The 20,931-nt window shown below is 36.9% G+C and overlaps 2 protein-coding genes across 2 annotated transcripts in view; one reads left to right on the plus strand and one right to left on the minus strand.

The window, feature by feature from the left end:
• Window positions 1-9,803: 9,803 nt before the first annotated feature.
• On the plus strand, window positions 9,804-11,069 carry LOC130552645 (E3 ubiquitin-protein ligase TRIM39-like). The gene is made up of 3 exons (XM_057331078.1): window positions 9,804-10,139; window positions 10,220-10,246; window positions 10,378-11,069. Exons 1-3 carry the CDS (start codon window positions 9,971-9,973, stop codon window positions 10,917-10,919), a joined length of 738 nt encoding a protein of 245 aa, XP_057187061.1. The 5' UTR covers window positions 9,804-9,970; the 3' UTR covers window positions 10,920-11,069.
• Window positions 11,070-11,211: 142 nt separating this feature from the next.
• igf1rb (insulin-like growth factor 1b receptor) overlaps window positions 11,212-20,931 on the minus strand; it is a 66,285-nt gene continuing 56,565 nt past the window's right edge. The window contains exons 16-21 of the mRNA XM_057330923.1: window positions 19,634-19,863; window positions 19,443-19,550; window positions 19,009-19,168; window positions 18,543-18,672; window positions 16,613-16,747; window positions 11,212-13,635 (exon numbers count right to left, since the gene is read on the minus strand). Coding sequence (XP_057186906.1) covers window positions 13,191-13,635; window positions 16,613-16,747; window positions 18,543-18,672; window positions 19,009-19,168; window positions 19,443-19,550; window positions 19,634-19,863 — 1,208 coding nt within the window. The 3' untranslated portion in view covers window positions 11,212-13,190. The remainder of the gene's footprint in view (window positions 13,636-16,612; window positions 16,748-18,542; window positions 18,673-19,008; window positions 19,169-19,442; window positions 19,551-19,633; window positions 19,864-20,931) is intronic.

Below are 20,931 nucleotides of genomic sequence, written 5' to 3' on the forward strand. Positions count from 1 at the left end.
TTGCTCTCCAAAACTCTGGAAATCAGATTAACTGAAGCAATGGAGCAAATCATTCACCCGGACCAGAGCTATTGTATACCCGGTAGATCCATTATTGATAATGTTTCGTTAGTGCGAGATATCCTTGATGTTTCCAAGCTGTTTAATTTAGACTGTGCCTTGATCTTGTTAGATCAAGAGAAAGCTTTCGATCGGGTTGAACACAAGTATCTCTGGAAAACTTTAAAAGCTTTTGGTTTTTGTGAAGATTTTGTGGAAATGATTCAAATATTATACGCTGATGTTGAGAGTGTGCTGAAGGTAAACGGTGGTTTATGCACTCCCTTCAAAGCTGGTAGGGGTGTCAGGCAAGGATGTTCATTGTCAGGAATGCTCTACACAATAGCCATAGAGCCCCTGTTGCAAAAGATAAGAAAAAAATTAAGTGGCTTGCATATTGCTGGTTTCAACTGTAACATTCATCAATCGGCTTATGCTGATGATGTGATTGTAATGATTAACAGTCAAAGAGACATAGACATGTTAAAGAAACTACTTAAAGATTTTAAAGTTTTATCCTCCGCTAAGATAAACTGGGGCAAAAGTGAAGCTATACTGTGTGGAAAGAGTTTTGGGGAAAAACTTAGTCTTCCTGATGGACTATTCTGGGGTAAAAGAGGTTTTAAATGTCTGGGGGTATTTTTAGGGGATGAAGTCACTGTACAAAAAAACTAGGAAGGAGTCGTTGAAAAGGTTAAAGGACGATTAGCTAAATGGAAATGGTTGGCTCCAAATATGTTGTATAAAGGGCGCATTTTAATTGTCAACAACTTGGTTGCATCATCCCTGTGGCATAAACTAGCCTGTGTGGATCCACCTGCAAAACTGATGTCTGAAATTCAATCCTTATTAGTAGATTTCTTTTGGGATAAATTGCACTGGATTACTAAGAATTACTATCTTATTCCTGCCTAAAGAAGAAGGTGGACAAGGCTTGATCAACTTACAAAGTAGAACAGCAACTTTTAGTTTGCAATTTATACAAAGACTTCTTCTCGGAACAAGAGACTGTGGCTGGAGAGCGGCTGCATGTGCTATTTTACGGAGTTTGGGAGGCCTTCAGATGGACAAATCTCTTTTTCTCGTAGACCCCCTAAAACTGGACACTCGTAGAATGCCAATATTTTATAGCAATCTTTTAAAAATATGGAGTCTTTTTAAGCTTGAAAAAACACCATGTGTAGAGTCACTCTTCTGGTTGCTGAATGAACCTATTATACATGGAGCTCGTCTTGACTTCTCCATTGTTGATCACACTTTTCCTGTACTAAATAAAAGACTGTGTGAATCCAAGATCACCACCCTGAATCTCCTGCTAAATGTGGCTGGAGCTGATTTCATGAACATTGAGCGGCTAGCTTCTCATCTGGGAATCTCCTCAACTCGTACAGTTGCTCATCTGATCGGAAAGTGGAAGTATGTCTTCACAGATGCAGAGAGACAATCTTTAACTGACTATTGCAAAGAAGTAAAGACCCCTAACGCTGAGGACCCATTCCCGACTATATACTTGTCTCCTAAATTGGAGGATTGTGTGGGACTGTTTTTAGAAACTGGGAAGTCTTTGTGTTTAGATTTCCTTTCAGTTACTGGTAAGGTCTTATACAAAGCTTGTGTTTTGGTTTTTAATAAGAAATGTTTAAGTAACAAAGTGGATACACTCTGGCGTTCATATTTTAAAATGGATGATAATGTCAAGCCTGAATGGAGAATATTGTATAAGCCACCGTTAGCAAAGAGGGTAGGAGACATACAGTGGAGGGTTCTTCATGGAGCAATTGCGACCAATGCTTTTATTTCAATTTTAAATCCTGAAGTGACCCCTGAATGTCCTTTTTGATTTAACAGAGAAACAGATTTTCATGCTTTTGCAGAATGTCCTAGATTAGAGCCTCTTTTTGTTGTTTTAAGTAATCTGTTTCAGAATTTTAATGAAACTTTTTCAATGAAAACTTTTATTTTGGGTTTTAAGTATGTGCGGAAAAAGCGTTTTGATTGTCAATTGCTGAATTTTATTTTAGGTCAAGCTAAAATGGCAATTTACTCAAGTAGGAGAAACAGAATTGAATTAAAACCTGGTCAAAATGTCACTGTTTTATTTTCGACGCTTATAAAGTCCAGAGTGCTGATCGATTTCAATTTTTATAAGGCGGTGAACGATCTGACCTCTTTTGAAATTATATGGTGTAGTAGAGAGGCTTTGTGTTCTGTGTATGAAAATAAATTGTTCTTTGCATATTTTTGATGTGGTTTTTCTTTTATTTATTAATGACATGAGATTCATGTAAACTTGTTCCTTGAAAGTCGTAATAAAGAGCTTTCTAAATTCTCTCTCTCTCTCTCTCTCTCTCTCTCTCTCTCTCTCTCTCTCACTCGTGCACATGCTCGTGGCGGAGCGAGTGGAGCATGGTTGTGAGAGCGGCTGTGCACTGTTTCTACTTTTCACGGTTAGTCTGGGTTTTTGTTTGTTTGTTTGTTTGTTTTGGTTTGGTTTGGTTTTTCTTTACTTCCTTTCTTGTTTTCACAATATTGGGGGTTTAACTGTAGTAGAGAGAACTCGGCTTTGTTTTTTTGGTGTAGCCGGCCGCCATGGCCGGCAGGTTTGAACAGCTCACCCGGCGGCACGGGATTAAAGTGCCGATCGGTGCAGAGTGTTCTGTTGAAGAGTGCAGTTTAGCGGTCGGAAAAACAATATTGAAAAAGAAGTGACAAAGTCCACAGAAAACATAATTGCATGTACAGCTGGTTCAAGCAAAGAAATAGAGATAGCAGGTGAAATTGCAGAGAATGTTTTGAATGGGCAGGAAAAAATGGACACTGAGGAACCAATTTTTAAAGTGCCAGTCACAAAAAGAAAAGCAACTAAGAGTGAACAGATTACCAAGAAGGGTCTTGTTAAAAAGCAATGTGGGACAAAGGAGATTTCAAGCAGGGCAGATGTAAATAGTGACATGGAGTTTTCTTCAGAATCGGACAGTGAGAGAGAAATTTCATCGCAAGTCATGACTGTCACAACAGGAGAGGATGATTATGATTTAGAAAGGTTTCGTAACTTTTTGAGAGTAACAAAAGGGAAAAGGAACATGATTGTTGATAAATACTTCCCTGATCGAATGAAGTTCATTGAATTGTTTTGATGAGAAATATGGGAGGGGATGGGCTTAGTGAAACGGAAGTCTATCGTCTCAAGAAATTAGTGCAGAAAGTGTGTGTACATTATTCAACTGATGATGTGGAAGACTCCCAAGAAGGACTGTAGATTTGATGAATTGTGTCTTTTTCTTTTTTGGGGGTGTTTTTTTCTTATGACTGAATGTAAGATCTCCTCTTTAAATCTAAATGGAGCAAGAGATCCAAGAAAAAGAGCATTACTGTATGAGTTGACCAGTTTGAAAAATATTGATATTTCTGATAACGAAGTGCATTGGCAGAGAGAATGGGAGGGTAATGTAATTTTGAGTCATGGGAGTTCTAGCTGTGCAGGAGTGGGTGTTTTATTTTCTAAGTCTTTTTTACCTGAGTCAGTTAGAGTTGAAGAAGTGATAGCAGGGAGACTGCTTAAAGTTAGTGTAAATTATGAAAGGAAAAATATGACGCTAATCAATGTATATGCTCCCATCAATGCTAGAGGAAGAATGTTTTTCCTAGAGAAATTGTCCGACACACTTGAAGGATGTAATTCTGAAGATTTTCTTTTTCTAGCGGGTGACTTTAACTGTACAGTCAGTAACTTAGATCGTAATCACGTTGAACCACATATGTCATCAAGAAATAAGTTTGCTGGTATTATAGAAAGGTTTGATTTAACAGATGTATGGCGTGAAATGCATGGGGATTGTATACAATTTTCTTGGTCTCAGTCCCGGGGAAATTATCTGTCAATGGCAAGAATTGACAGGATATACTGCTTTAAACATCAATCGCAGATTTTTAGGTCTTGTACTATCACTCCTGTTAGTTTTTCAGATCATTGTTTGGTCTGTGGAAATGTTCTTATTAACTCTTTTAAGGTTAAAAGTGCGTATGGGCATTTTAATGTTTCTTTGTTGAATGATGAAGGTTTTAAAAAAGGTTTCATGTTTTTTTGGTTGCATTGGAGATTGTCATTGCAGCAGTTTGAGTCAATTCAGCAATGGTGGGATGTAGGGAAGATTCAACAATTTTGTAAACAATACACTCTCAATAATTCCAGGAATATAGTTAAGCTAATAGAGGACCTCAAACTTGAGATTATGGAACTACAAACCCTAAGTGATTCCTCTCATGATCAAAGTTTTTCTCAAATAATTAAAGAAAAAAAAGATTTTTAGCAGATCTGCTTGGAATCCGAGGACAAGGAGCATTAGTGAGATCACGCTTTCAAAGTATTAATGAAATGGATGCACCAACTAATTTCTTTTTTTCTCTTGAAATTAAGAATGGCCAAAGCAAATTAATTCATTCCCTTTGGGATGTTGATGGGAGGGACGTGAAGGAGCCCGAAGAAATTCGTAAGAGAGCTATGGGTTTTTATTCAGGTCTCTATACCTGTGAATTTCAGGGGAATTCTGATTTAGCATAGGAGTTTTATGACGGTCTTCCAAAGGTGCCAGACGAAAATAATGTTGACCTGGAGCAACTTTTGACATTGCCTGAATTGCATTCAGCTGTGATGAGCTTGGCAAATGGTAAAGCGCCAGGTATTGATGGAATTCCAATTGATTTTTATAAAAAATTTTGGAGCATTTTAGGGCCAGACTTGCTTGCGGTTCTCAATGAGAGTCTTGCTGGAGGGCATCTTCAGTTGAGCTGCAGTAGGGCAGTTCTGACATTGCTTCCAAAAAAAGGAGATTTAAGGAACATTGGTAACTGGAGACCCGTTGCTTTACTCTGTGCTGACTATAAGGCCCTTTCTAAAGTTCTGGCGAATAGATTGAAAAAAATAATGGAGTACGTGATACATAATGATCAGTCTTATTGCATTCCAGGCAGATCAATCTTTGATGATATAATGTTTGTTAGAGATCTAATTAGCACTGCAAACATGTTTGGTTTTAAGTATGGCTTAATTTCTTTGGATCAAGAGAAAGCTTTTGATCGAATAGAACACAGTTATTTATGGAACACGATGGAGGCTTTTAATTTCTCTCCAAAGTTTCTAAAAATGATCAAAGTTCTTTATAGAGATATTGAGAGTGTGTTAAAAATCAACGGTGGCTTATGTGCGCTTTTCAATTAGACAAGGTTGTTCTCTGTCAGGCATGTTATATGCCTTAGCTATTGAACCCTTTCTGAACAGAATACGGGAGGAACTTATGGAATTTAAAATAGCTGATGGATATGCACCTGTTTGCATTTCTGCATATGCAGATGATGTTGTAATTTTTATTAATGATCAAGATGGTGTTAACAAAGTAACTTCAATTGTGAATGATTTTGGAAAGCTGTCATCTGCAAAAGTAAATCGGAAAAAGAGCTCTGGCATGTTAGTAGGAGAGTGGGGGCTAGATAGGCCTCAGCTCCCAGGTGGCTTATGTTGGGACAAAGGAGGTTTTAAGTATTTAGGGGTTTATTTGGGAGAGGGGAGAACGGAACAGAGGAATTGGGATGGAATTTTAGAAATGGTGGAAGGAAGGTTAAAAAAGTGGAGGTGGCTTTTGCCACGCATGTCATTTAGAGGTAGAGTGTTAATTATCAATAATTTGATAGTTTCCATGCTCTGGCATAAACTTACAGTTTTAGAACCTCCAACCATGGTTTTAATGAAAGTTCAAAGATTGATTGTAGATTTTTTGGGGGATAAGTTACATTGGATTCCACAAAATGTTTTGTTTTTACCAAGAGAGCTTGGAGGTCAAGGTTTAGTCCATTTAGAGAGTAGAAAAGCTGCTTTCAGAATACAGTTCGTTCAAAAATTTCTGTATGGGAAGCAGACGCCCTGGCGCATTTTAACAGGACTTATTTTACAAAAAGTGGAAAATTTGGGCTTAAAACAAACAGTTTTTCTGTTGAACTGTTATGTGTGAGAGAAATTCCTTTATTCTATTGCAGTGTTCTCAGAGCTTGGGGCATTCTAGAATGGACAAAACTGTTGACAAAAAGGACATCTGTGTTTTGGCTTTTAGAAGTGCCAGTTATTCATGGACAAAGACTGGATTTTGAAAGGGATGGATTTCCAGGAATGACAGAGACTTTCATAAGAGCTCATGTGGTCACAGTCCGAGATCTGGCCATGTTGACAGGCCCGGACTTAGACAATGTGGATGATGTCACGATTCTCGTGGAAAGAACCCAATTGCAGGCAGGCAGTGATGAAGGGGTTAACAAACGGGATATTTATTTAAACAAAGAAACAAAAACAAAGACCCACGATGGGGTATAAACCATAAAACAGGACAATTGGCGAAACAGGACATAGACTAATTAAACTAAACTAGAACAACACTAGACAAGACCTACACTAGACTTTAACTGGGGTAACTCACATACAGGAACAAGACGTGGTGTTTTCAAAAACATAGTGCATGACAGCAGACAAGCAAACATAGTGAATACACAATGAACAAGCCTAGGACAATGAAATACGAGGGCATTTAAAGGGAAACACAAACGAGGGATAACAACACAGGGCAGACGGAAGACATTAGACACGGCCGGGAAACAATACAGGAAACGAGAGGGGCGGGGCTAATGACGAGACACTGGAGAGAAAGCATATTATTTTCAAAAGGACAATAATATGTTTCTCTCCACACATAACCAAAGGCTTTGCCATGACTCTGCCACAGGACCAAGAAAAACACGACTAAGTGAGGCAGAGCCATGACAGATGATGTGACTAAGAAACTTGGTGTTCATTCAGTTTGCAAGGTTGGACAAATCGTGCAAAGATTTTGGGATTCATTTACGGAAGAGGAGAAGCTACGTTTGAAAAACTGGATGGGGGGTGTTGAATCCTTTTTTTGTACTGACTCCTTTCCAGCTTTGGGGGTAAGACCAAAGACTACAGATGAGGACTCTATGCTTTTGTGACTCTTTAAAAATGACACTATTTTCACAGTGTTTGAACATGTGGGGGGAAAACTATTTATGCAATCTGTGTTAAAATGTTGAATAAAGAAAAATTGAAAAACAGAGCAGATACGCCCTGGAGATCCTATTTAAAAGTAGAAGATGAAAAGAGACCGGTTTGGAAGGCACTTTATAAGCCATCGTTGACTAGAGGGGTTGGAGATATTCAATGGAGAGTATCATTCCTGTCAATGCTTTTGTGACAGTTTTAAACTCCGATGTTGCTGACAAAGATGTGAAAAGGTTACAGGTAATGTTCAATACTCTTGAAGATTTGTTTGCTTCCTTTGAGGAGGTGTTCACGGACGTTTGTTTTATTTTTGGAGTTTTTTGGGGGAAAAAAGAAAAAGAATTTTAGTAAAATGTTGAATTTTTTAATAGGACAGGCAAAAATGGCAATTTATGTAACGCGAATGAAGAAAATCAAGAAAGACATTAATGTTGAGGTCTGCATGCTCTTCAAGTGTTTGGTTAAAGCAAGAATATCTCTAGAGCATAAGTATTACGATCTCCTTGATAATACAGAAGCTTTTAAAGAAATTTGGAGTTATAAGAAAATTTGTTATATTGTTGGAGGAAATCTTTTTTTCTGTGAGGAATTTATGTAGTGTTGGTATCGGTTTGTTTCTTGTTATTATTATGTTTTTTTTGGTTGATTGTTTCTTTGTATGTTTTTGGTTGCTTGTTTTTTTTTTTGTTATTACATTTTTTTCCCACCTACATGCGTATTTAAGGTGGTTTAGTGATTGTTTTCACAATTTCCCCCCCCCCTCTCTCTCTCTCTCTCTCTCTCTCTCTCTCTCTCTCTCTCTCTCTCTCTCTCTCTCTCTCTCTCTCTCTCTCTCTCTCTCTCTCTCTCTCTCTCTCTCTCTCTCTCTCTCTCTCTCTCTCTCTCTCTCTCTCTCTCTCTGAGCGTTATGCGGGAGCGTGTAATTATTTGCTTTGGTTTTACTGGTTTATTTTGTAGATTGTGGTTGTTTTTATTAGTGAACAAAATGATAAACAAATCCTAATGAAAATTTTAGAGGATTTTAATGTTTTATCCTCGGCGAGAATAAATTGGGAAAAAAGTGAAGCAGTTTTAATGGGTAGTTGGGCGAAAGGAAAACCAAATTTACCTGATGGATTGAATTGGAAATTAGAAGGTTTTAAATACTTGGGAGTGTTTTTAGGGGATGAAATGTTTGTTAAAAGAAATTGGGAAGGGATGGTAGATAAGGTGAAAGGAAGACTTGACAAGTGGAGATGGTTATTGCCAAAACTCTCATATAAAGGAAAAACATTAATTGTAAACAATTTGGTTGCTTCCTGTCTTTGGCACAGGTTCACTTGCCTGGATCCCCCTGCCCAACTTGTAGAAGAGATTCAGGGGATTGTAGTGGATTTTTTCTGGTGCAAATTACACTGGGTTCCACAAAGTGTGATATTTTTAACAAAAGAAGAAGGTGGACATGGTCTTGTTAACGTGAAAAGTAGAATTGGTGCGTTTAGGTTACAGTTTCTACAACGGTTTCTGTTTGGATATTTAAAAGATGGATGGAGAGCTGTATCTTGCTCTATTCTGAACAAAACTGAAGAACTAGGGTTGGACAAAGCCATTTTTCTCATGGACCCTCTTAAAGTGAATATGAATGGACTGCCAGTATTTTATCGGAACCTTTTTAAGGTATGGAGTTTATTAGATTTCAAGAGAGATCGAACAATCTCTTCCCTTCGATGGCTTTTGGAGGAACCTTTAATCAACAGAGCTCGATTTGACATTTCAAGGGATATTAATCATACCTTTCATGGTCTGGACTTTGTCTTACGAAAAGCGCACATTGTTACACTCGGACATCTAATTCATGTGGCTGGAATAGACTTTGATAAAATTGAACAAGTGGCTTTCATTTTGAAAGTCAAATCCATACGAACAGTTGAACTGATGATGAGACAATGGAAATCATTATTGTACAATGAAGAAAAAGATTTATTGATGGACTATCAAAGAGATATGTATAATGATATTACTATGGATGATTTTCCTATATCTGCTTTTTCCCCTAGGTTGGATGACTGTTATGGTTTTTTATTGAAAGAGAAAGAGTCTGTGTGTCCCAGTTTTTATTCTGCCACTGGAAAACACTTTTATAAAGTTTGTGTTAAGGCTTTTAATAAAAAGGTTTTAAATGGTAGAACTGATACGCTGTGGCGTAAATTTTTTAACATTGTGGAGTGTGTAAAACCTGAGTGGAGGACTCTGTATAAGCCACCGTTATCCAAAAAGGCTAGGGACTTACAATGGAAGGTACTGCACTGTGCAATTGGAGTAAATGCTTTTATTTCAGTTATTAATCCAGGAGTTAGTGAAGAGTGTCCATTTTGTTTTAAAAGAGAAACAGTTTTTCATGCTTTTAAAGAATGCGAAAGATTGAGGTCTTTGTTTGAAGTTTTAGAAGGCATTTTTTTCTCTTTCAATGAGACTTTTACAATGTTGATTTTCAATTTTGGTTTTAAGTTTGTGCAGAGTAAAATTTTTACCAGTCAGCTGTTAAATTTTATTTTAGGTCAAGCCAAACTGGCTATATACATGAGCAGGAAAAATAAGCTGGAAGGAAAAACTGGTGATGATGTTGTATTTTTGTTTTTCAATCTGGTCAAATCTCGTATTTTAATTTATTTTTACTTTTACAAATCAACAAACGATATTCTAAGTTTTGAGTTAAGATGGTGTAGCCATGGTGCCCTATGCTCAGTTGTTGAAGATGAGTTATTTTTTACGAATATTGCATAGACTTGTTTTTGGTTTAATGGATTAATAATGTATTGGTTTTATTTGATGTGCACTGTAATATGAGCCACAGTAATAAAAAGGGCTTTAAAAATCAAAAAATCTCTCCTCATGCTGAGGGATTCTCTCTCTCTCCTGCTGAAGATTGACTCATCCCTGTACAGACCTCCACACACCAAGAACTGGTCTGAGATCAGTATGAAGAGTGATGTGAGTGTGGAGACTCTGAGAGCTCTGACTCAACTGCAGGAGACTCTACATGACAAACTCACTCAAACTGGTACATGAAAATTAATAAACGTGGTTTTAAGTCTCTTATAGAAACTCTTGATGATGTGTTGTTGTGATTTGTGTTGACAGTGTTGAGGAAGATGCAGCAGTATGCAGGTACAATGTGTGATCATCTCTGTTCTCTCACATTCACTAACAATAATACTTGACATACACATACTCACCTCTACAGTTATAAACACATCAACATCTTCATATCGATTCATATTCTCTGATCTCTCTCTCAGTGGATGTGACTCTGGATCCTGATACAGCTCATCCAGAACTCATCCTGTCTGAAGATGGAAAACAAGTGAAACTTGGAGACATTAGACATGAACTCCCAGATAATCCAGAGAGATTTGATAAGTGTGTCAGTGTTCTGGGAAAAGAGGGATTCTCATCAGGGAGATTTTATTTTGAGGTTCAGGTGAAAACTAATTGGGATTTAGGAGTGGTCAGAGGATCTATTAACAGGAAGGGAATGATCACAATGAGTCCTCAGGATGGACACTGGGCTGTGTTTCTGAGGAATGAGAATGATTATTGTGCCTGTGCTGATCCCTCTGTCTCTCTGTGTCTGAGAGTGAGTCCACAGAAGGTGGGGGTGTTTGTGGATTATGAGGAGAGTCTGGTCTGTTTTTATGATGTGGACAACAGATCTCAAATCTACTCTTTCACTGGTCAAACTTTCACTGAGAAACTCTTTCCTTTACTCAGTCCAGGTCCTCATCATGGAGGTAAAAATTCAGGCCCACTGATCATCTCACCCGTTCATTACAACAAATAAATGTACTACAATAATAAATATTCATGGAAAATAAGTATTATTTCTCCAAATCTGATATAGTTTATGATTAATATTTTCACACTAATGTTCAGTGGTGATCAAAATAAACAACTGAATGTATAATATCCATTTCTATAATTCTCTCTAATTGTCTTTCAGCTTGTAAACTCTTGTGCCAGATCTAAAATTCTCTGTTTCATAGGTTTATTTTTATATATAAGCCCTTCTCTTTCTATAATTACAGTATCTTCAGACTTGTACAAAAGGAAACATTAAAAAAATAATAAGTGCCTTTTTTAATCAGAAAAGTCGGGTTTGAACAGACTTGAACCACCAAACGTTCTCCATTCCTGAGTCTCCATCCCATTCTGCATTCTTTTTATATCAAAGTTCAAAATCTCTTGAACTCCTCTCAGCTGTTTTACTAAACAACACAACGTTTTTCTGTCGGCATAAACAGGTGAAATAAAAACATGGAATTACACAAAGCCTTCCTTAAACGTTCATTGGCACCAGATCGAGATCATGAGCACCTCCTCTGTTCTCCTCTCAGATCTGCTGTAGTCATGGACTAAACCGTAATGTGCTGATTTCACAAATGAATGTCATGAGATGATGTGGAGCAGTATTATCATCAGCAGCAGCAGGATGAGAGTGAACTGTGAGGACACATCACCTCCTGTCCTCTTGATGTTCGCTCTGAACCTTCAGTCCTGACAATATCAGCTCACAGACACTAGATCTGTCATCCAGAAATCAACCATCACTTGAATGATGTTAGAGATCTGAAATCAGAAATGATCAGAGAGGAGCATCAGGTCGGTGTCTTGTGTGATCCTGGACGATCTTTGAAAAGTAAAGGAACTTTTGAGAGGAAAATTTACAATAGCCATTTCTGTTTTGATATCTGGATGACTGTAGAAAAATCTAATCGCACACAAAATCTGGTGATCTTAACCAATTCAAACATTCCTCATTTCCATCTTTATACTGCTTCCATGTTATTTCAATGACATTCAAATAGTTCTTGTTATAAACAGAAGGCAATAAACAACTTTACATGGCAGAACTGAATTTCTGTACCTCACATCTCTTTTCTTCTTTAGCAGAACTATAAGCATCATGAAATGGACCGTAGTGGAAAGATGCAAAAGATTACACCTGAAGAACCTCCTTATATATTTATATAATATATATAAACCACAAAAGAAAAATAAGAGTAAAATAGCAGATTAGCAGATTTTTCAGCACAGACACACAGATGATCATCTGAAGTGTAAAAAGGTACAAAAGTGACAGTCAATGTACACGCTCTGAGGTCCAACATCCAGCTGAAAGATCAGATCTGATTTACACAAACACGCATCACCTCCACAACGCCACATTTTACCACTGAACAACTGGAGAAATACTTTGTTTTTAGCCTAATTTCTTCAAAATTTCTGTTGCAACATTTTGGGTGCCATGTTGATTTTGCATTGTTTCACGACGCCTTTTGTTTGATTTCTGAATGAAATCAAAAACCCAAATCGTTTCTTAGAGAAAGATAAAAAAGATGAGGGTTTGAAGATATACAGCAGCGTTTAAAACATGGAGTGTCGGAGTCATTTTAGAAATTCGAGTGAGATTGTGTTGAAGAAATGGGAAACAACTGTGTAGAATTTGGCAAAATAAAAACGGAAAATGCATTTGGTAGGTTTGAGAATTTGTGTGATGTGATTTTGCACACATACCTAAATTTAAGTAGGGGTTCGGGGGGTGGAATATTTAATATGGGAGGAAAGGGACTCTCTCACCTGCGCTATAAACTATATAATCTCTACGCATGTCTTTGGAAACTCAAAGACAAGACCAAGTGATTTTCTGTTGCTATAAAGATATGCAGAGTGTTTAAGTAATATCACTGTACCACTACTGACTTGATAGACCTTCAAACCAGTTTAGAAGTATAGAAAAATAAAACATAACTAAAACAGTCAGTCTATCAGGTTTATGGTTTCTCAGTCAGTGATTCAGTCCATCTGCAGAAATAACAAACCAGTTTATGTCAATCAATTCAATAGAAATACACAAAAGAGCAAAGAAATCCAAACTTCGCACGTTGAGGTGATTGAAAATCGATTGATCAGACTCTTATATAATTTTCTCTTTTTGTCTCTCTTTATTATTTTTAAATATATTTCTCCCGAGACCACACAGTGGCTTGACAGTCAAAGAAACATGTCCAAGGGTCAGTCAAAAAAACGTGACCTAAAGGAAACGGCCCGCCGATCAGCAGGCCGACGACTGAGGCAAGGCACGCTCGTTCTTACGGCCTCCGTTCATGTGAGCGTAAGGCTCAGTCTCATCAAACGGGCTCCGGAGAACCATAGAGGGTCCGTTTGCCACGGGCGGGTACTTGTCCGTGGAGCAGGGGGAGGAATGAGGAGATGACGGGCCGGCCGAGCCCTGGGGTCCGGGCGTACACTGATGAGGAGAGGACAGGGAGGAGGTGAGGGGTTGGAGGCTGGAGGACGGCTCCAGAGGAACATTCTCCATGGCTTTCACATTCTCCAGGTCCAGCTCTTCGGTGTCGGGGGGTTTGTTCTCCTCGCTGTGGAAGAAGCTGGTCTCTTTGAAGGCCGTATCCAGGTCGTCCATGATGCTGCTGATGATCTCCAGGAAGGACGGCCGCATTTTGGGGTTGTACTGCCAACACATGCGCATTAACTCAAACCTGAGAAGAAACAAACATGGAAGACAGAGTGAGTAGAGTAGAGACGACTGTTCATTTTTTATTTCATAAAATTCACTTAAATTGTATTTATATAGCACTTTTTTACAATGTTGCATTGTTTTAAAGCAGCTTTACATGAAAAGAAAACACAGAATTCAGAAAAAAATATTACAGACTGTAAAGAATACAATACATACATAGAATATATTTGTATCCTTTATATAGAACACATAGAATATACGTATTCAACATATATAAATAGATAAATAATATAACTAAACATTTGAAGTTGTTTCCACTGTTATGAGAAACCAGCACGCTTGGCGACCCCACAGGGTTAAAAAACTTAAAAATAATTTTGAGTTGTTTTGACATTGTGCTCTCATAATAAAATATTTTATAAGTGGATAAAAGCTTCTGTGATTGGAATACACACTATCTATTATCACAGTCCTTCTGAAACCTTGTATGTCTAAATTCGCTCTTTTTCAGGAAATGGATAAAAAACTGTACTTTTTAAATGATTAAATTCTGTGTTGTAAAAGTTGACAAGCACTTTTTAATACTTTCTATTGGCTATTCTAAAGGTTGACTAATAATAATGATGGAAGACATCCGTACGAAATATAGAGATACGAGGTTTCAGAAGGACAGCAGCGATATGCAAAAAAAAAAAAAAATGGCACAGGATCCTGTGTCTTTAAATTCACTCTTAAACAAAGGGCTTCATCATTTTAAAGGAGTAGTTCACTTCAAAATAAGCCCCCATTGACTTTCCATAGTCATTTTTATTCCCACTATGGAAAGTCAATGGGGGCAAATTTTGAGGTGAACTACTCCTTTACCTACAGTAAAACTAGAGAAACTCAGAGGGAAGCTAAACTAAACCGAAAGGAAGAATGTAAACAAAACCTGAGAAATTAAACTTGATATGCACAAAATGCCACAAACCACAAAAACGAAAATGTAGGAATCCAAAGTAACAATTTATAATAACTTGATGAACACGTTTATTACAACATTCTGTTTGTGTAAACTCATTTAAATAGACCAGATTGTCTGTTCAGCTACAAAGAATTCAACACTTAATCTGTTTTTTGCCGTTTTTTTATTGTTTTCTGGAAGAGCAAAAATAAAGAAAGGATTTGCCCATATTGTGTCTGAAGTCAAGATGAAACGTCATTCGCAGAGAATTATTTCTAGTATTTTCTTTTCAACTTGAAATACATCACCATCTATCTGTATCTGAAATGTACATCTGTAATATTATTTACAGTATATATTTGAATAAATATATTTAAATATAATTTTAACACTATAATAGAAATTGAAATACACAAATAAAAAAATTAATTGATGTATATCAATTTCTATCACTCAGACATTATTTTTATTTTATGAAAGGTGAACCAAAAACGTATGCTGACGCTTTATTTGGTCTGGGCTTTTTTATTAAATGTTTACATAGCCAAGCAGAAAGGCCTCTTGTGAACGATCTATTAGTCATTGGATATCCATTTTTTGTACCTAATTCGTTCTGATACACACACATCCACAGCCCTGTACCTATATGATATAATATCACATGAACAGCATGTGTTATCCCTACAGCCAGACTCCTTTGACGTACGACTGCCAGCTGCGAACATGCCAGCTCTCAAGTCCAAAAACAGACTCATATCCAGATGCAACCCAACACATTACAAGCCAAAGAAAACTCAACACTGGAGGTTCTCACAGATCAACAAACTGCTTAATTTTAGACCACAGCACATTCTGGCAGGGGGTTCCGTTCACTCATTTCAACATCCAAAACAAATAACGTCTGAAGTCAAATAACTGTCCGGTAAATACCATTAATTCTCAAGCTAATACAAACTTCCACGTTTTCTGCTTTGTAGTATTACAAATTAAAGTCACCTGCACAAATCGTAAAGTAGGTGGCACACTTTATGAATCTCACAAAATGTGTCCTCGTCCCAAACTTGACCCTCAAAATCAATTAGAAAAAAAGAATGCACATTTATAAACGAAGCATTTTTAGGACAAATGACCTTTGCATAAACTAGTCTTACAAGTTAGTCATCTAATATTCTGTACCAAGAATGGGCATCATTTTTAAGTCAGTGACATTAAAGGTAGAATAATCTCATTTAAATCTGAAAACCTTAACTGTTTAGCCCTAACTAACTGCTAGTCTTAAAACACACCCTAAAATTAGTGGCTTTGTTTATGCAACCGGCCACACGACTGTCTGCCTTATACTTCCTGACAAATTTGTATTACAATAATGCATAAAAATAAAAAAGTGTGTAATTTAATTATTTAATTTTACTTTTTAATTGCTGTTATTATTATACATGGCGGTAATATAGAAAATGTTGTACTGCCTTTAATTACACTGATTATATTGTTTTAAGGATTATTTCACCCCAAATAAAAGATGCTCTCATAATTTACTCATCCTTTCGACATCCCAGGTGCATGACTTTTTTACGCAGAAAATAAACAGTTCTTTTAAAAAATATGCCCGTTTTATTGTCTTTATAATGATCTTGGATGACCCTCTGTGGTGCAAGCATACAGTCGAGTGAATCAGCTGTTAATGTGAACTTGAAAATCCTCAGTCATCCACTAGAGGGGGCTATCTGACTAGTGTCCCATCAGACGACATTTACATGAACTACAGTTACACCAGAATTGCTGTGTGTGTGATCCGATATGAGCAAAAGTAACTTAAACCAAAAAGAACCGGTGGCATGTAGAAATAAAAATAATGAGAAAATGACCAAAAAAACGTACACCTGTAATCCTGTAAATAAATCGTATTACATCTTTGTAATGAATTGGATTACAGTGCTAGGAGTCTAATGTGAATTATTAGAGAAATTTTAACCTTTCCTATGAAATATGAACCAAACATGTTTTGTGAGATTCACCGCACTGCGAACGAAAAGACAAGTCAAAAGAGACTTACACCATATCAGGACAGTTGTCTGGTTTGTCCAGCAGTCCTCCCTCCATGACAAACCGCAGTACCTGCTCATTGGACATGCCTTGATAGGGCTGCTCCGCCAGGGTGGCTATTTCCCACAACACCACACCAAAGGACCTGCCAGGAAACGACACAAACGGGTCATAATAGATCCACAGCAACTGAAGTGTCAAACCACAGGCCGGCGATGAAAGTAAAAGTGACTTCATGCGACTCGTGTTGTGTTTGTGTTTCAGTCACTGGTGATTACTGAAAATAAGTTTAATACGGTTTAAAGTTGCCATGCTAATAAAAGAGGTTTCTTAAGAAATTGTACAAAAAATAGCTTTTTGTAAATGCCTGTAATGTGTAATTTTAAATACGTTTAAGTCATATTTTTCTTTTAAAGTCATTGAGGCCTTGGAAGAAAGAAAGAAAGAAAGAAAGAAAGAAAGAAAGAAAGAAAGAAAGAAAAATGAAATAAATAAATAAATAAATAAAAAGAAAAGTAAGTAAGAGTAAGCAAATAAGAAAGAAAGAAAAAGAAGGGAAGAGAGATAGAAAAAATAAATAAATATAAAAAAAACAAAAGACGGTAACAAAAGAAAAAATACACGAAAGACAGAACAGAAAAGTTAGACTGAAAGAGAGAAAGAAAAAAGAAAGACAAACAAACAGATAGAAAGTAAGAATAAAAAAAGGAAAAAAAACACAAACAGACAGAAAGAAAGAATAAAGAAAGAAAGAAAAAATACACAAATGAAGAAAGGAAGAAAAAAATGCATGAAAGAAAGAACAGTAAAGTTAGAAAGATAGAAAGAAACAAACAAAGAACCAAAGACAGACAAACACAAAGAAAGAGTAAATAAATAAATAAAAAATAAATGAAAACAGAAAAACAAAAAAAGAAGAAAGGAAAGAACAGTAACAGTAACGTTAGAAAGAAACAAAGACAGACAGACAGAAAGAAAGAAAGAATAAAGAAAGAAAGAAAGAAAGAAAGAAAGAATAAAGAAATAAAGAAAGAAAAAATACACCAATGAAGAAAGGAAGAAAAAAAAGAAAAAATGCATGAAAGAAAGAACAGTAAAGTTAGAAAGAAAGAAAATACACGAACAAAAAAAGAATAAAAAAAAAGAAAAATAAAAAAAGAAAGACAAAACATGCACGAAAGAAAGAACAGAAAAGTTTGAATGAATTAAAGAATGAACCACTGAACAACTAGAAGAAAGAAAGAAAGAATAAAAGAGAAAAGTTGAGTAAAAAAGAATTAAGAGCCTTGTTTGAACCCTATTTTCCAGCCACAACATTCTGACATCAGACTGAAATCGTGACGGCACATCTGTCATTTCTGATGATACATCACTCGCTCCATCCAGTCGCTGTGTAAACTTCCCCAGACATTCCTCATTCTCAGGGCGTGTCCGTGACCCAGACACACAGCACACATGAAAGCGTTCCCATCACCTGCAGGCAAACTCCAGGTCCATCCTCTTCCTGAGGAGATCTGCTATTTAACGCCAGACTCACGGCCACACCTCCCAGAGACACGTGAAGAAGAAGCTTTGGATCGCCGCAGCTGCTGCACTTTCCCTACAAACGGCCTCTAGACTCCCTGAGGTTCTCTTTGAATGTTTGTCAGCATTTGAGAGCAATCTTTCTAGCTCATATGAGGGCTGATGAGGCTTGAGTCCCAGCTTCATTTGAAATATATGGAAAGGCGTTGTGCCTCATTTCCCGCCGCATAAACGTATGCGCCATGTGATGTGTGCAAGTTTGGTTTTTCTTTTTCTTTCAGCTGGACGGGACTCAGTGGTGGTCAATGGGGCGGTCTTCGCTGTAATACAGACATCTAAGTGTGTCGCTCTGCAGCTACGGAGACTTCTCAGCGGATATCAGATATAAACACACTGAAGAAAATACGAGCGCTTACCACACATCTGACATGGTGGTGAAGACTCCGTCTTTGAGGGACTCTGGAGACATCCATCGTACCGGCAGCAGTCCCTTTCCTCCTTTCCTGTAGTAATCGGTCTCATAAATGTCCCGTGTCATGCCAAAATCTACAAATTAAAGACAAATTTCTAAAGATTTAGCCAAACAAAACTATGCACATACACTTTTGAATCATCAGCAATCCGTTAACTACAAGAAAGACAAAACAAATATTATACTATTATACTATATATTAATGTGACATTTAATAGTGTATCTATTGAATAATTTATTGACATTTGAAATAGTCACATTTTAAAGCAGGGATGTAGAAAACATACTTATCATCATTTTTAAACCTCACCGACTGTCCAACAAATACACAAAACGCAATAATTTATAAGATCAATAAATACGTTTAAAAATGTAAATGCTTATACTGTTGTATTCATTTCATCACATACCACCAATTTTGACTGTGAAATCCTCGGCCACCATACAGTTCCTGGCTGCCAGGTCTCTGTGAACAAACTTATTGGAATTGAGGTACGACATGCCATCTGCGATCTCTCCTGCCATCTGAATCATCGTCGACAGCGGTGGCAGAGGCAGACTGGAGGGGCTCTGAGAGAAGAGAATGAAAGAGTCCGATTCTGAAACGTCTACATACAGTTTTATTTAATTCTGTTCATCGAATTTACAGCTTCAATTACAATGGGGTAGAAAAAAACGAATACATGCGTAGAAGATTCACACTCATCCAGGAAAATTCTCGACTGTGCATTACAATTCCACTAGAACTCTAGCTGGCAATTTTTAATTTGCCGTAATTTGTATGAAAACGATTTTCAAGAATAGCTATTCATACAGGTTTCAATGAGGCGTTTGTCTGTATTACCTCTGTGGAGCGTAGCGAACGTAGATAACTCTTCAGATCGCCACGTGTCATCAGCTCCATGATCACCAGGGTGGGCTGACCCTGCGAGACCACACCCAGAAGACGAACCTATACCAATCACAAGACACGGATGTAGCATAACCCACAAATTGACAACATATTTAAAGGACCTTGTATGATCTTGGACTAACCACATGGTGACAGTTGAACTCCTTCATGACCGACGCTTCATTGAGGAACTCGATCCGTTCATTCATGCTCGCCGATTCGTTCACCGTTTTGATGGCCACCCTTGTTTCCGACTCGCCTTTGACGACGCCTTTGGCGATGCCCTCGTACACCATACCGAAAGAGCCTTGACCGAGCTCCCTGCACAGGGTGATTTTCTCTCGCTCAACTTCCCATTCATCTGGAACATACACTGTTCACAAACATTGCAGAAAGTGGTCAAAAATCATTTGCAGAAATACATAAATGACAACTAAAAACATCTGAAGCATATTAAAAGTCCTCGAAGATCACCTAGGGGAAAATTAAGGTTAACAATCGCAATATACACTGTGACAATATGTTGGCGATAACCATGATATTAAAATAATTGGTTAGCGATGTTTTTAATATCACTGTTATTGATGTTATATTCCTGCGGTATGATGATGTCGCAAACAGTTCGGTTTTTATTAATAACCGCGGTATTCGCTGTGGCGATATGCTGCCAATAACCATGGTATTAAAATAATTGGTTAGCGGTGTTTTTAATATCATGGCTATTGTTGTTATATTCCTACGGTATGATGATATCGCAAACAATTCAATGTTTATTAATAACCGCGGTATTCGCTGCGACAATATGTTGGCGATAACCATGATATAAAAATAATTGTTTAGCAGTGTTTTTAATATCATGGTTATTGAAGTTATATTACTATGATATGATGATATCGTAAATAATTCATAATAAATATAGTAAATAATTCACCTTTTTATTAACAATCGCGATATACGCTGTGACAATATGTTGGCGATAACCATGATATAAAAATCATTGGTTAGCAATGTTTTTAATATCATGGTTATTGTTGTTATATTCCTACGATATGATGATATCGCAAACAAGCAAAAAAAATTAACCAATAATCGCGATATTTGCTGTGACAATATGCTGGTGATAACCATGATGTTAAAATTATTGGTTAGCAATGTTTTTAATATCATGATTATTGATGTTATATTACTATGATATGATGACATGGTAAACAGTTCCTAATAAATATTGTAAAAAATAGTTTTAAGAGATATCGCGATCATATTCAAGGTTTAATTGAACCTTCTGCATATACAGAGTAAAAAAGAATAGGTTTGTAACTGAAAAAGTTTATTTTTAAACTTAAGGAAAAAAAATTAAGGAACACAAACCCTTAAGACAACTTAACGCAGTAAACGCATAACAAAATAAAACAAATAAAAATATTATACAGTATATGTTGAC

Source organism: Triplophysa rosa, linkage group LG1, assembly GCF_024868665.1.
Source record: "Triplophysa rosa linkage group LG1, Trosa_1v2, whole genome shotgun sequence".
Classification (NCBI taxonomy): Eukaryota; Metazoa; Chordata; class Actinopteri; order Cypriniformes; family Nemacheilidae; genus Triplophysa; species Triplophysa rosa.